This window comes from Mastigoproctus giganteus, chromosome 3 (assembly GCF_048544385.1).
Source record: "Mastigoproctus giganteus isolate SK-2022 chromosome 3, ASM4854438v1, whole genome shotgun sequence".
NCBI classification, from domain to species: Eukaryota; Metazoa; Arthropoda; class Arachnida; order Uropygi; family Thelyphonidae; genus Mastigoproctus; species Mastigoproctus giganteus.
Window position 1 is genome coordinate 39,280,550 of NC_143577.1, and position 12,459 is coordinate 39,293,008.

The 12,459-nt window shown below is 42.7% G+C and overlaps 1 protein-coding gene across 2 annotated transcripts in view; it reads right to left on the reverse strand.

Annotated features, from left to right (window-relative positions):
• LOC150087896 (Golgi-associated plant pathogenesis-related protein 1-like) overlaps positions 1–12,459 on the reverse strand; it is an 84,561-nt gene that overhangs the window by 22,607 nt on the left and 49,495 nt on the right. For both annotated transcript variants that reach the window (XM_090370499.1, XM_090370500.1), the window contains exon 2: positions 10,405–10,561. In XM_090370499.1, coding sequence (XP_090226625.1) covers positions 10,405–10,561 — 157 coding nt within the window. The remainder of the gene's footprint in view (positions 1–10,404; positions 10,562–12,459) is intronic.

Consider the following 12,459-nt stretch of genomic DNA (forward strand, 5'->3'; position numbering starts at 1 on the left):
GAAGCCGATGCGCCAACAACTACCAAAAAAAAAAAAAAAAAAACCCACTTGATGCATGACTGCCTACTATATGATGACCTCAGATCTTCTCTCATCACACAAATTCATTTCATCCCGAGAGACCAGGAGCGAAATCTCCTGGAAGACCACCATACCTATACAGCCTTTTCTAACTTTGCTCAGGGCCTCTTCACGAGGGGGAAAACCCTAGCACAACCTCAGAATCAGACTCAACCAGACAATGAAATGGCCTAATCAGCCATGTGTCAAGACCACTACTTGCTTCAGCGTACTGCAATCTCCGTGAAGTCTTTCAACCTGCACAATGATCGTGCCTTTACAATGCAGCCTCAGTATAATCTCGATCTATCATGAGTGCCGCTCCGGCTTCGCCCCCACCAAGTTGACTCACCACTGAAATGACTCCACTATCTGGACGGGACTTCTCTGTCCCAGGATTGACACTACCCGATTTCACCCTCTCGGATTGACTCTACCAAATATATCTTCATGCAGCTCACTACTGAAGTGACTTCACCACCTGGACTGAACTCTGCCAACTATTACTTCATGCAGCATTGCTGCCAATGCCATGTGGCGATCCTGAACCTGTGCTCCCTTGCAAGGCCCTGTTTCTTCCCTGTCTTCCTGGTGGAGGGGAGGTGACTGTCCCCTTGTCTCCTCCCCGCCGCCCCCTCTTTCCTTCTGGTGGGGCATGGGCCTGCCTCACTGATTTTGGGGTCATCTACTCTATCGACCCTATACTTCTGTCTCTCACCCCCCAGCATTCAGTCTCCCCCCTCTAGCTTTCCAACTAGCGTTCATCCCATGTCAAAATTATCCTAGCCCTACACCCAAAATTCTTAATTCCACACTGTATAACTTAAAACTCCTTTGGCCTGACCTAACCTCTAGCGCACCTCCCTTTTTTTTTTTTTTTTTTTAAGGTCCTAGCCACTGAAATCCCAGGAAATTAGGTGGCAGGACCTGCCAGAGAACTTATTTAAAAAATACTGGTGTACCAGGCTTGCCTCCACGGGGCTAAGTGTGGGTAACGTCGAGCCTCAGTAGGGGTCCAGCGGCTAAATGGCCAGATGAACAAAGCTACACGACACTACATCCAACAATATCCATACACTTTTAAATCTCTGGCCTTTACACACGGCAATGTAGACTACGCGGAGATGGGGACACCCCTGGTGCCGTTAGATCCTAAACACACTTTACACTTTACCCCACTGTTATTTTACCACCGCGACTATCATTTTTTTTTAGGACCCAGCCGCTGAAATCCCCGTTAATTAGGCAGTGAGACCTGCCCGAGTGCAACAAATTACAGGGTTCACCTGGCCAGCCTCCTCGTTGGCATAGTACAGACAACGTCGGGTCCCATCAGGGGCCCGATGGCCAATAGGCCAGAAGAATAATGGACACAACACATGATCCACACACTTTTAAATCTCTAACCTCGACAGAGTACTGACCCTTGATACAGCGAACACTCGCGGAGATGGGAGAAATCCCTGGTGCCGTTTGACCCTCAATACACTTTGTACCTAAACATTGTTGCTGACCAGGTACACCCTTTCATAGCAACGGTCTTCCCCTCTGGCAGTGCCGTCTTTCAGCAGGATAATGCGCCAAGGCACACCGCCCGGATTGTTCGAGACTGGTTCGCGGAACATGAGGAAGACTTCCAGGCCTCCAAATTCCCCACACATCAATCCCATCGAGCATCTGTGGTTTGTGTTGGAAGAGCAACTCCGATCTGCGGCATCTCAACCATGGACCTTACAGGAGTTAAAGGATCTGCTGGTTACGTGTTGGTACCAGATACTACAAGACACATTTAGAAATCTTGTAGCGTGCGTCCATGCCTCGCCGGGTACGAGCTGTTTTGGCTGCACGTGGAGGACCAACATCATATTAGGTAGGTGGTCATAATATTTTGGTTCATCGGTGTATATGTTGCTAAAAAAATTCAAAAAGCAAAACCGTTAATCGAACAAGAAACAGCAGTGATTCAAGACAGAAAAACAGTCATTAAGCATGTTCAAAGATATATCTTTCCCATTCTGTCCTATGCTTCCGAAATCTGGTCTGGTGCTCCTCAAGTAACCGTCAAGAAATTCTTTGCCCTAGAATACTGTGTTCTTAGATAGCTCAATAGTAAGCTTTATTTATTTTGGACACAACTTGCCATACTTGCACTCAATCTCCCCCAAAAGATTGATAAAAACCAACCTTCTTGACACTCTCTTTAGGATTCAACACGTTTTCAATTGCAAAGAATAAAATTGATATTGTATTCTTTAACATTAAACCAATTTTTGACACGATAATCATTCCTGCCTTAGTAAAATAAAATCCTTTGAACACCATTTTAACACGAATTGTTCAATTAAATCACATTCAAAGTTTATTCAAATGATGCGCTGGGAGACACTAAATACCCTGAGCATAGGTCAGGTTTGTCCCCATGTGATTGTCGTACTTTTGGTCCCTGGAAAAAAAAAAGTTTTAAAAGGACACTTTATCGGCGATGTCCATCTTGGCATTTCTGAAAGCTTTGCCCTCAATTAAAGGTTTGTTTTTTTTTTTTGGTTTTTTCCCTGTACATCGTCCTCGTAGGTTAAACATGATTACAAGGATAAAATATTGTATATTGGAAATGCATTGAAAAGTTTTCATTTCAATTAGATGACGTTAATTGCAATTATCAAAACGCTATTGCGAACTAGCTATCACTGATACTAGCATTGATTTCGATCTGAAACATAAAGTCCTCATTCTTTCTGCACACATCTTTGAAATTGTTAACTGAACCATTTCTACTGGAACGAAATGTAATCTCATTCCAAAGCTTTTATCCATCTTTCGAACACAGCGAGCTCTTGCATTTACGATCAATACAAATTGAAGAAAGTTGTACAATATTTAAGAGAGAGAAACAAGAAATGACTGATAGTGCAAGCAGTAACTGTAGATTCCAGCTGTTACTGAAGTCCATTATCCTATTTTACGGTAGCCCTAGAGTATGTCAGCTCGGGGTTATTCTATTGTCGAGGATCACCGGAAATGTTAAAGGTAATGGCTCCAAGGTCGCTTGCCTTTGCGTTGTCGGCGCTAATGGCTTACAGCTGGACTGAAAATGTACCATTTAAGAAACCAGCACTAATTTGCAATGTCGTGTTGCTAGTTAATCTGAAAATATGGATATCTCAAAATATGCACACATTTAATTTAATTAGAATTGATCTGTTAAGAGGAAACGCAAGGCAAAAAGGCAAAAATTAAGAAATTAAAAAAATGTTTTTTGCTGTTTATTGAAGTTTGCATTATCATGAAACTGTACACCAGAAAATGTCTTGTTTAAAGAAAGTTTCTTTCAAGAAGCATGATAAGAATCATTAATTACCACCTGCCAGAGAACTGTACGCAGGCGCATTCACCTCAATAAGCATCATTATGAGAATCTTTATATAATTTCTTCGGGTTCTTCTGGTAAGGTAAGGTTCTTCTGGTATTCGTTTGGTATCTCATCCCAACAGCAAATGATTGAGCGCTACTGGAACAGGAAGTTAGAGGCGTTCCGTAGCTACCAAGGTGGTTACGATCATTATTTTTCGACACAGTGTGAAAAGACCTTTTTAAATCCCTTTATAAAGAGGAATGAATCCCTTTAAGATGAGAGGAATTTTTTATGTGCTCTTACATGTATTGGTCAAAAAATTGGAAACCTTTTGCGAGTGTATTCAAACGATATTTAAAAGTACGGTATGCAAATGTAAGTTTTAACATTGTATAATTATAAGTTCCTTGGCGTTAAATAAATACTGTATGCTTTCCTTGGACTTTTTCGTCGATCTGGTCATCGGGAAAACAGTTGAGCTTTCTGAGTTTCCGAAAGGTGTTATTATCGGAGCAAGTTTAGCAGGTTCCACATTATGACACCAAAGGAAATCACAGGTTGGTCGAAAGCAACCATCTCAAAAATATACAATCAGCGTAAAAATTCAATTTAGGAAAAGAAAGATCGATTTTACACCGATTTACATGGCGGGACGGCGATGAAAGAATCTCAGATTTGGTTGTCAATAGTAGATGAAAATCACAACTATCATCCTGCCTCTGTGGAATTCCTCTTCACTAACATTGAGATGGACTAGGCAATAAACAAAATAAAAGTAGGAAAAACACCTTTCCAACATCCTGGAAAACGGCAACCCTGAAATTTATAGTGTACATAGTGTATAGTGTGTTCGTGTCTAACGGCACCAGGGGTTTCCCCCATCTCCGCGTTGCTTTCATTGTGGGTGTAACAGTTCACTGTAAAGGCCAGAGATTTAAAAGTGTATGGATATTGTATGAGTGTAGTGTTGCGTATCGTTGTTCCTCTGGCCATTTAGCCGCTAGACCCCTGCTGGGGCCCAACGTTGTCCACACTATGCCTCGTGGAGGCAGACCAGGTACACTAGTATTGAAATATTTACTCTGGCAGGTCCTGCCACCTAATTTCCTGAGATTTCAGTGGCTAGGACCTTAAAAAAAAAAAAATATATATATAATAAAATGAAATTTTCGCTCAGTGGGGGTTAAGAAAATTGTGTAGAAAGGCCAAACGAGTTTAGTGTGAACGCAATTAAATTTAGTCATTATTAAATTTTAAGTTATGTGGGGTATACACTTGCGTATTAGGTAGAGGTGGGGGAAGACAGAAGGCTGGGGGGAAAAGACAGAAATATGGGGACGATAGAGAAGGCGACCCCAGATAATCGGTGGGGCAGGCCCATGCCCCACCAGGCGAAGAGGGGAGTGGCAAGGAGGTGAGGGGATGGAAGATACCGTCCCCTCCCCCTGCCGGGGGGAGAGGAAAAGATAGGACCATGCAAGGGAGCATGGTTTGAGAGCCAAGATGGCGAGCAGCAAGCTGCAGTTGGTCTTCAGTGGCATTGGTGTTCCCACTTGGGATATCACTCATGGGACAAGGTCCCGTCCAGTTTAGTCAAGTCAGTTCTTGTCCTTTATTAAGTAGGTTCAGTTGTTATTCCTGGTTGTCATGTATAGGGTTCAGTTCTGCTCCATTGCAGCGAGCACTCGTCTTCATGCGAAGAGCACTTGGGCGTAGCAGGAGAAAGCCAGGTACTCTTGTTTTGTTTCCAGTATGTTGTGTTCCCGTCCTCTAGGACAATATAGGATCTTTGTTATTAAGATGTTGCGGAGGTCGTCATAAAGCTGGCAATCATACATTAGATGTTGCCAGCTCTCCAGACCACCACAAACACAGGTAGGGTCCTCTTCAATTCCCAAAAGGCAAAGTTTGGCATTGATGGCGCTATGTCCGGTGAGAAGGTATGCTGCATGGAGTCCAGGTGAGAACCACGTTGGGAACTTAGGGTAGACCCTGCCGACGTCAGGTATAAACTTTCTGGTTATCTCCCCTGTATGGGAGTTTGTCCATCTCTCTTGCCACACCTGCAGCAGGTGAGCGTAGAGCCTCTTCTTTTCAGCTGTGCGGTTATTTGCTGGGTCTGTTGTATGTCCGAGACAGGTCCTTGAGGTGCCCTTTGCCAGATGGTAAAGTAAACCTTTGCCCACAATCTCCAGATCAAGGGGGAGGACTCCGGTCAAGACCTGTAAAGCGTGGGTGCTCACCGTGCTGCAGGCACGAGAAGTTTTTTTTTTTTTTTTTTTTTTTTTTTTGATTTGGTAGTTGTTGGCGCATCGGCTTCTATGGCCATATTGCACCTCCCAAGGTTTTTGCAGTACTTTGATCCAAGCCCGAGGCGGGAATCGAACCCGCGACCTTGGGTTGCCGGGCAGGTACTTTACCCACTCGGCTAGCCCGGTCGGCACACGAGAAGTAAATAGTAGAATCGACCTTTGGGTTGAGTTGATGATACGTCGGTTGACTGCGGTAGTAGCCTTGTGATACCATACGCCAAAGGCATATGTGATGATAGGTATGAATATGGCTTTGTAGAAAATATGTAGCGTACGCCGGCCAAGGCCCCAGTCCCTTCGAGCCACCCTAGCAACGAGGGCAGCATATTACCTAATCTTGGTTCGGATGTTTTGTAGGTGGTCTTTGAAGGATAGGTTGTGGTCAAGGATGACCCCTAGATACTTGAGTTGTTTGGAGAATTTTATTGTCGTCTGGTTTATCTTAATTTGAGGAGGCCGTCGTAAGTCCAAGTTCCCTTTCAGCAAGGCTGAGTTGGTTTTTTCTGGTGATATTCTCAGGTGATTCTGTTTTGCCCAGTTCTGCAGTAGCTCCAAGGCCAGGTTTGCATATTCTTCCAGTTTTGCCCTTGAGTTCGGCGAGACGGAGAGAATGAGGTCATCGGCAAATGTTTGAGCATCCACTTCTCAGAGGTCCGAGACGAGGAAGCTATCCAAGACGATGTTCCATAGGAATGGTCCCAGGACCGAACCCTGCGGGCAGCCCCGGTGAATGCTTCTAGAGAGGGTCTGATAGGGCGCATTCACTACTATGAATCTGTTGGATAGGTAGTTCTGTAAGGTCTGATAGAGGTTACTTGGAAGATTTGCAGCTCTGAGTCTGGCCAGGACGCTCGGCCACCAAAGTGTGTCGAATGCCCCAGAGAAGTCCACAGAGATTTATATTGAAAAATCCCGACAAGCCACCACAAATTCCGACCTCCTACCGCCCGATTGCCTTGCTCTCTGTAATGGCCAAGTTACAAGAACGCCTGCTCCTATTTCGCTTAACCGCCAGATATGAAGAACAAAACCTTCCAAGTGACAAGCAATTTGGATTCAAAGCAGGTTGCAGCGCAGAAGATGCCACCAACAGATTAATCATCCAAGCAACTCACACAGCCTTTAAGTACTCCCTTGCAATCATGGTAGACTTCGCTGGGGCCTTTGATCGACTATGGTGACCCAGTGTTCTTTGGAGGCTTCGACAATCAAATGTTTCCAACAAATCTATACAGTTTAAGGTCATATTTAACTGGTAGAAAAGTCCAAATTACCAAAAGATTCCAGACAGTGACTATGTACATCGATCGAGATTGTCCGCATGGCTCTGTGCTTGGCCCGTTCCTCTGGTCTATTGTCCTGGATGAGTTCCTGGGCATGGACCTGGGAGGTGTTGAGCCCTTGGTCTTCGTGGATGATCTTGTCCTTTTGGTATGTGCTAACCATTTTACCAGTGCTCCATTTGCCATTTTCTCCAGGGTCGCCCTGGATAAAATGGCAAATGGGGAGCCAGGTAAAACTCCAGAACTGGGCAGCCCTGCACAACCTTATCATTTCAGAAGAGAAAACAAAATCCATACTCCTTAAAGGCAGGCTACAAATCGCAAGACCACCTACAATAAAATTAAACTTTACACCCATACGACTGCACACTGAAGTCAAGCTCCTAGGTATCTTCTTAGACTCGGGATTTACCTTCCACCACCACCTAAAGTATCTAGACAACAAAATTCAAAGGTACAGTGCTATGATAAGGCGGGTCAGCAGGGCAGACTGGGGGCTGAAACACAAGGCTCTTACTCTCATATATACCAAGTGGTATACGTGCCAATTGTGTGTTATGGTGCCTCTATCTGGTACCGAAAAGCCATCCTAGCAAGAAATAAACGTAAGCTGGATTCAATCCAGAAGTTCATGCTCCTTTCAATTTGCGGGGCGTGCCGCACCGTCAGCACCCACGCTCTGCAGGTATAAACTGGATGTCAGCCACTATACTTAGAAGTTGTTAAAAGAGGGCTTTTTTTATCATTTAAGGAAGAGAGTTCCAACCCAACTGCTTAATTTTCAACTTGACACCACAAACGGCACCAGGCAGGAAAGACAACGGATAACCCAACATCTACAAGAGATATGGAAACATGACTGGGATACTACAACAAAAGGGGCCATCACAAAACCATTCCTTCCATCTATAAGTTCAACTAACCCAGAACCTCCACCCTGGATTTCGCCTGGCCTCCATGTGACCTTTATCATCACCAGCCATGGATCCTTCCAACAAAAACTGACCGCCATGGGAATCGAGAATGATCCACGTTGCCACTGCGGCGAAGAGCAGTCCTGGGGGGCACCTCATGTATGAGTGCCCCAGCTACGACAACATTAGGCTTAAATTCCTCACCACAATACAGAGAAACCTTCGCAATCAAGAATTCACTCTGCTACTCGAGGAAGATACCTGTAAGGCATTAACCATCTACGCGCAGGAAACATTTGCACTTAGGCGAGCTAAGATTGAAGAACTCAGAGTCCAAAAACTAAACCGGACCAGCGTGAGATAACTCTCCATCCCCCCCCCCCAGAACAACACAGACATGATCATTCTTACCCTAATAGGGTAAGATCCATTGCAGGCACCATCTAAGGTGCGGGATGCTTGCACTCCTCGGAATGCGGGATTTAAAAGTCATCGCAAACCCGAAATGGGTAGGATATACTGCTGGCACCGATCTAGGTGCGGGATCTACAGGCACTATGCCATTGGGCAATTACACAGGGGCGCCTGTCCCCTGTGACTTTTAAACCCACACCCTTTCTTATGCTTCGCCTAAACTAGAGTGGATTTATTCTACCCTGTCAACCCACCCAAATTCATTCCCCCTTCAATCCACTCTTCTTCTATGCCCCCTCTCTTATTTTTTTTAATCTGTTACTTTATTTATTTATTTTATTTATTTATTTTTATTTTTTATTATTTTTTATTATTTTTTTATTTATTTATTTTTTTATTATTTTTTTTATTTATTTATTTTTTTATTATTATTTTTTTTTTATTTATTTTTTTTTTAATTTATATATATATATATATAATTTATTTTTTATTATTTTTTTTTTTTATTTGGTCTCCATCAGGAAGCTCGGGCAACCCTGGCGGATGCCAGCTGGAGTATAATGGGCAGCCTGGCTCATCTTCCAGTGTTGGTGGTGGCGGGCAACGTGGGATTCCCTTAGGGGCCCTGCGGCTAAGCAGCCAGAGACAGAACAACAGAACATAGCACTATTCTGTCACAAAGCAGACACCACACTTTTTCTGGCTTTTACAGAGATTCTGTAATTCTTCACAAATTACCATGGTGCAGATGTGGGAAACCACCGGTGGCGCCTTCCACAAAACATTATGTCGTGTGCCAATAGGAAAGCCACTTTGTTCTATGAAAAATCGAAATATTCGACAGGAATGGTGACGGCAACGCCAAGACTGGACTGAGGAACAGTGGAAAAAGATCGGGTGGTCTGATTAGTTTCGATTTACACATTTTTTATTTTTTTATTTTTTGAACCAATAACAGGGTGGAAGTGTTGGGTTACACCTCATGAATCCATACATCCAGGCTGTCTCGTGTCCATCACTGAAGCGGCTTGAGGTGGTATCATGGTATGGGGTATGTTCTGTTTGTATGAACTGGGTCCGTTTATACCGTTAGAAGGTCATTCTACCTCCAATAAATACCTTCCTATAGTATGACCAACTTCACCCTGCATGCTTCATTTTTATTCGAATTGCGAAGGATTCTTTCATGAGGACAACGCAGCTATCCACTGTACAAACATTGTATCTAAATGGTTCGAGGAAGCTTCCTAAGATTTCCAAAATCGACTCTGGCCACCTAATTCTCCAAATCTGAATCCAAATGAGAATATTTGGGATATGCTGGAAAGGACAGTTCAGTTTCGCAGTTCTCTACCGACCACAATACATCAGCTGACTAATATCCTGATATAAGAATGATCAGATCTGTATCTAAAGTCCCTCAAACATCTAATAGAATCCAATTACGACGTGTACTGGCTGTAATTAAGGCAAAAGGTGGCACTACTAGATAATTGAATAGAGGTTTCTAATATTTTGGCCAGTGGATGCATTTTCACACGGTGACCGAATTATCAGATCCTGGACGTAGGTCGCACGGTTTTCCCTCAACGAAAACTCGGGCTTTTCATACAGCTAGAAAACTGCATGAAAAGCCCGACAAATAGCATCCTGGACCATACTGTGTATTCAAATTCAGAAATCAATTTAAAACACAGCTATTTTTAATTTACAAATATGCACATTTTCGATAACCATTAATTTTTCATGAGGAACGCTGTTATTTTCCATAAAATTTTCGCTATTGTAAATAAAATTGGCAGTCCTTAAATTGGCATTTTTTTGCTCAGACAAACGTAACTTATTCATGAAATACCAACTAGATTTCAATTAATATATTCATAATTATAGATTCCTTATATCTGTGATATTTTTCTCTTACAGATATCATCCAGGAAGATTTTTAAAGCTGTTTTAATTGCTTATTTCAAAATAGTTTTTAAAGAATTTCAGTACAGTAATGATCTATGAAATTCTTTAGGATGGCATTGATTAAATAGCTGCATGCATTTGAACTTGAAACTCCCTACCTTGTTGAAAGTACTAGGAGAAGCTGTATAAAACGATGAGGAGTCAGATGCATTTGAGTGTGTAGGAGATTCTCTGATTACTCGAGCTCTTTGATATTTAGGAGACTTGCATTTTGAAGGGCGGAGAGACCGCAACTTTTGACAAAAGTAGTCCATCCTGTAAAACAAACAGAAAATTCGTCAATAAAATCGAAATATCCTAAAATTACTCTACTTCGTTCTATATAAAATAGAAAACGATTGAAATGAGGTTCCATTTGATCTTATTTAGCGAAAACAGAGAAAGTTACTACTTTTCTTAACATTCATACTTAATGCAGAGTTCATAAAACTTACAACACCTAGTTGGGGACCTTAACATTACTTATGACAATTGCGAACGCTGAATAGGCCAGATGAGTACGTGAGTTGTGAACTTATCTCAAGTTATGTGTTGGAGTGCTGTTAGTGCTTGCTGTTCATGCGACCACTTAGTTATTGGGAGGATCAATCACCAAAGAAGCCTTCTAGCATCCGTCGATTGGCACCAGAAGAGGAGTCAAGACAGTAAAGGGACACATCTGGAACCAACCTCATCTCACAGAGTCAGAGATGGCAAGGCTCAAGAAGGATAAATAGACTGCCTCACTTCGGCCGTAAGAAAAGTAGGGACGAGCCGTAGGTGAAGGAAAGACAGATTAGGAATGCAGAAGGGCAGACCCAGGAGAAGTACACAGATGTGAAACTTTCAGTAGACTTTGAGCGCCTTACAAGAGGGTATAGGTTGGGTAAAAGAGTTAAGAGCAACTGGAGTTGTGTTGTGAAGTTCACAGTGATGGAGTCCCGCGGCGTAAGAGATGCACCGTTCACAGATGGTTAAAAGTGGCCTTCGAAAGGATATAACACTGCGAGAAGGTCACGTCGTCCACAGATAAAATAGGACTGCCTAGGAAGGGCCAGGTTAAAAATTATCAGGTTCGAGGAGCCTGAGCAGTGGAAAGAGCCTTGGAGACGGACATCCCGTGGCGTGAAGACTGCGTCGGCAGCAGAAGCGAGATTGGCAAGGTAGAAATCCCACCAGGCTGGTGCCTGGTCAGCAAGGTCAAGGTGAGCCCTGAGGAGAGCGGCTGGATCATGTCGGTAAGCTGTCAATCATCAGCTCGAGGGATCAGCAGAAGATGACAGTCAAGTTGGGGCTTACGCATGGAACTCTTCAACCACGTCAACTGGACATAGAGATTGAATAGCTAGCATTAGACCCCACTTCTTATATAGTGTAATTGCGAATCAGAGAAGACTTTCAATGCTTCCTGAGAGCTTAGAAGGATGTGGACGTGGTCTTCAGAGTAACACTGTAGGAAAGATTCCAGCAAAGAAATAGATTTTTGACGATAATAGTGTGGCGTACATATATGGTGCGAAAAGTGTTGCACCATGTTCCTTTTGTGAAGTAGTATAAATTTTGGCAATTATCTTCAAGTACCACATGAAGCTATTTTCAAATCATATAATATTTAAAATCATTAGAAAGGCTATAAAATGCCGAACACTTCAATAGGGTATAAATTCGAGAAAACGGCTAGATAATGATTTTCCATCACATTGGATCGATTGTAGTGGAATTAAAAACTGCTGACCAAGGATTCGGAACATTTCGTCATTAGGCATTTATTTTTGGGAACTTTTAAAAAAAAGTCTTGTATGCTATCCTGTAAATATTCGAAAGTGAAGAACTTCGAAGAAACAACCACTGTGTTCTCTGTTTGCTACAGTGATATTATGAATGTTCAGCAAACACAGATAAACAAGACACACAATGGAGCAAAATGTAACGGTTATTTAATTAAAAGTTGATCAACTTGCGACGTTCCCAGAAGAATAGATTAAAGTGCGAGCAGTGCAACACCGATGCGACTCGTGATGAAGTGTGTGCATAATATGAAATAAATGCACTAAGTAGCAAAGTTCTTCTAGTACTTCTTTCTCAATAACAATTTGTTTAACGTCTTAAATGTGTTTTAAATGAGCGATTTTCATGTTAGTTTGTTTATTTTTGCATAAATGAGCCATTTACAT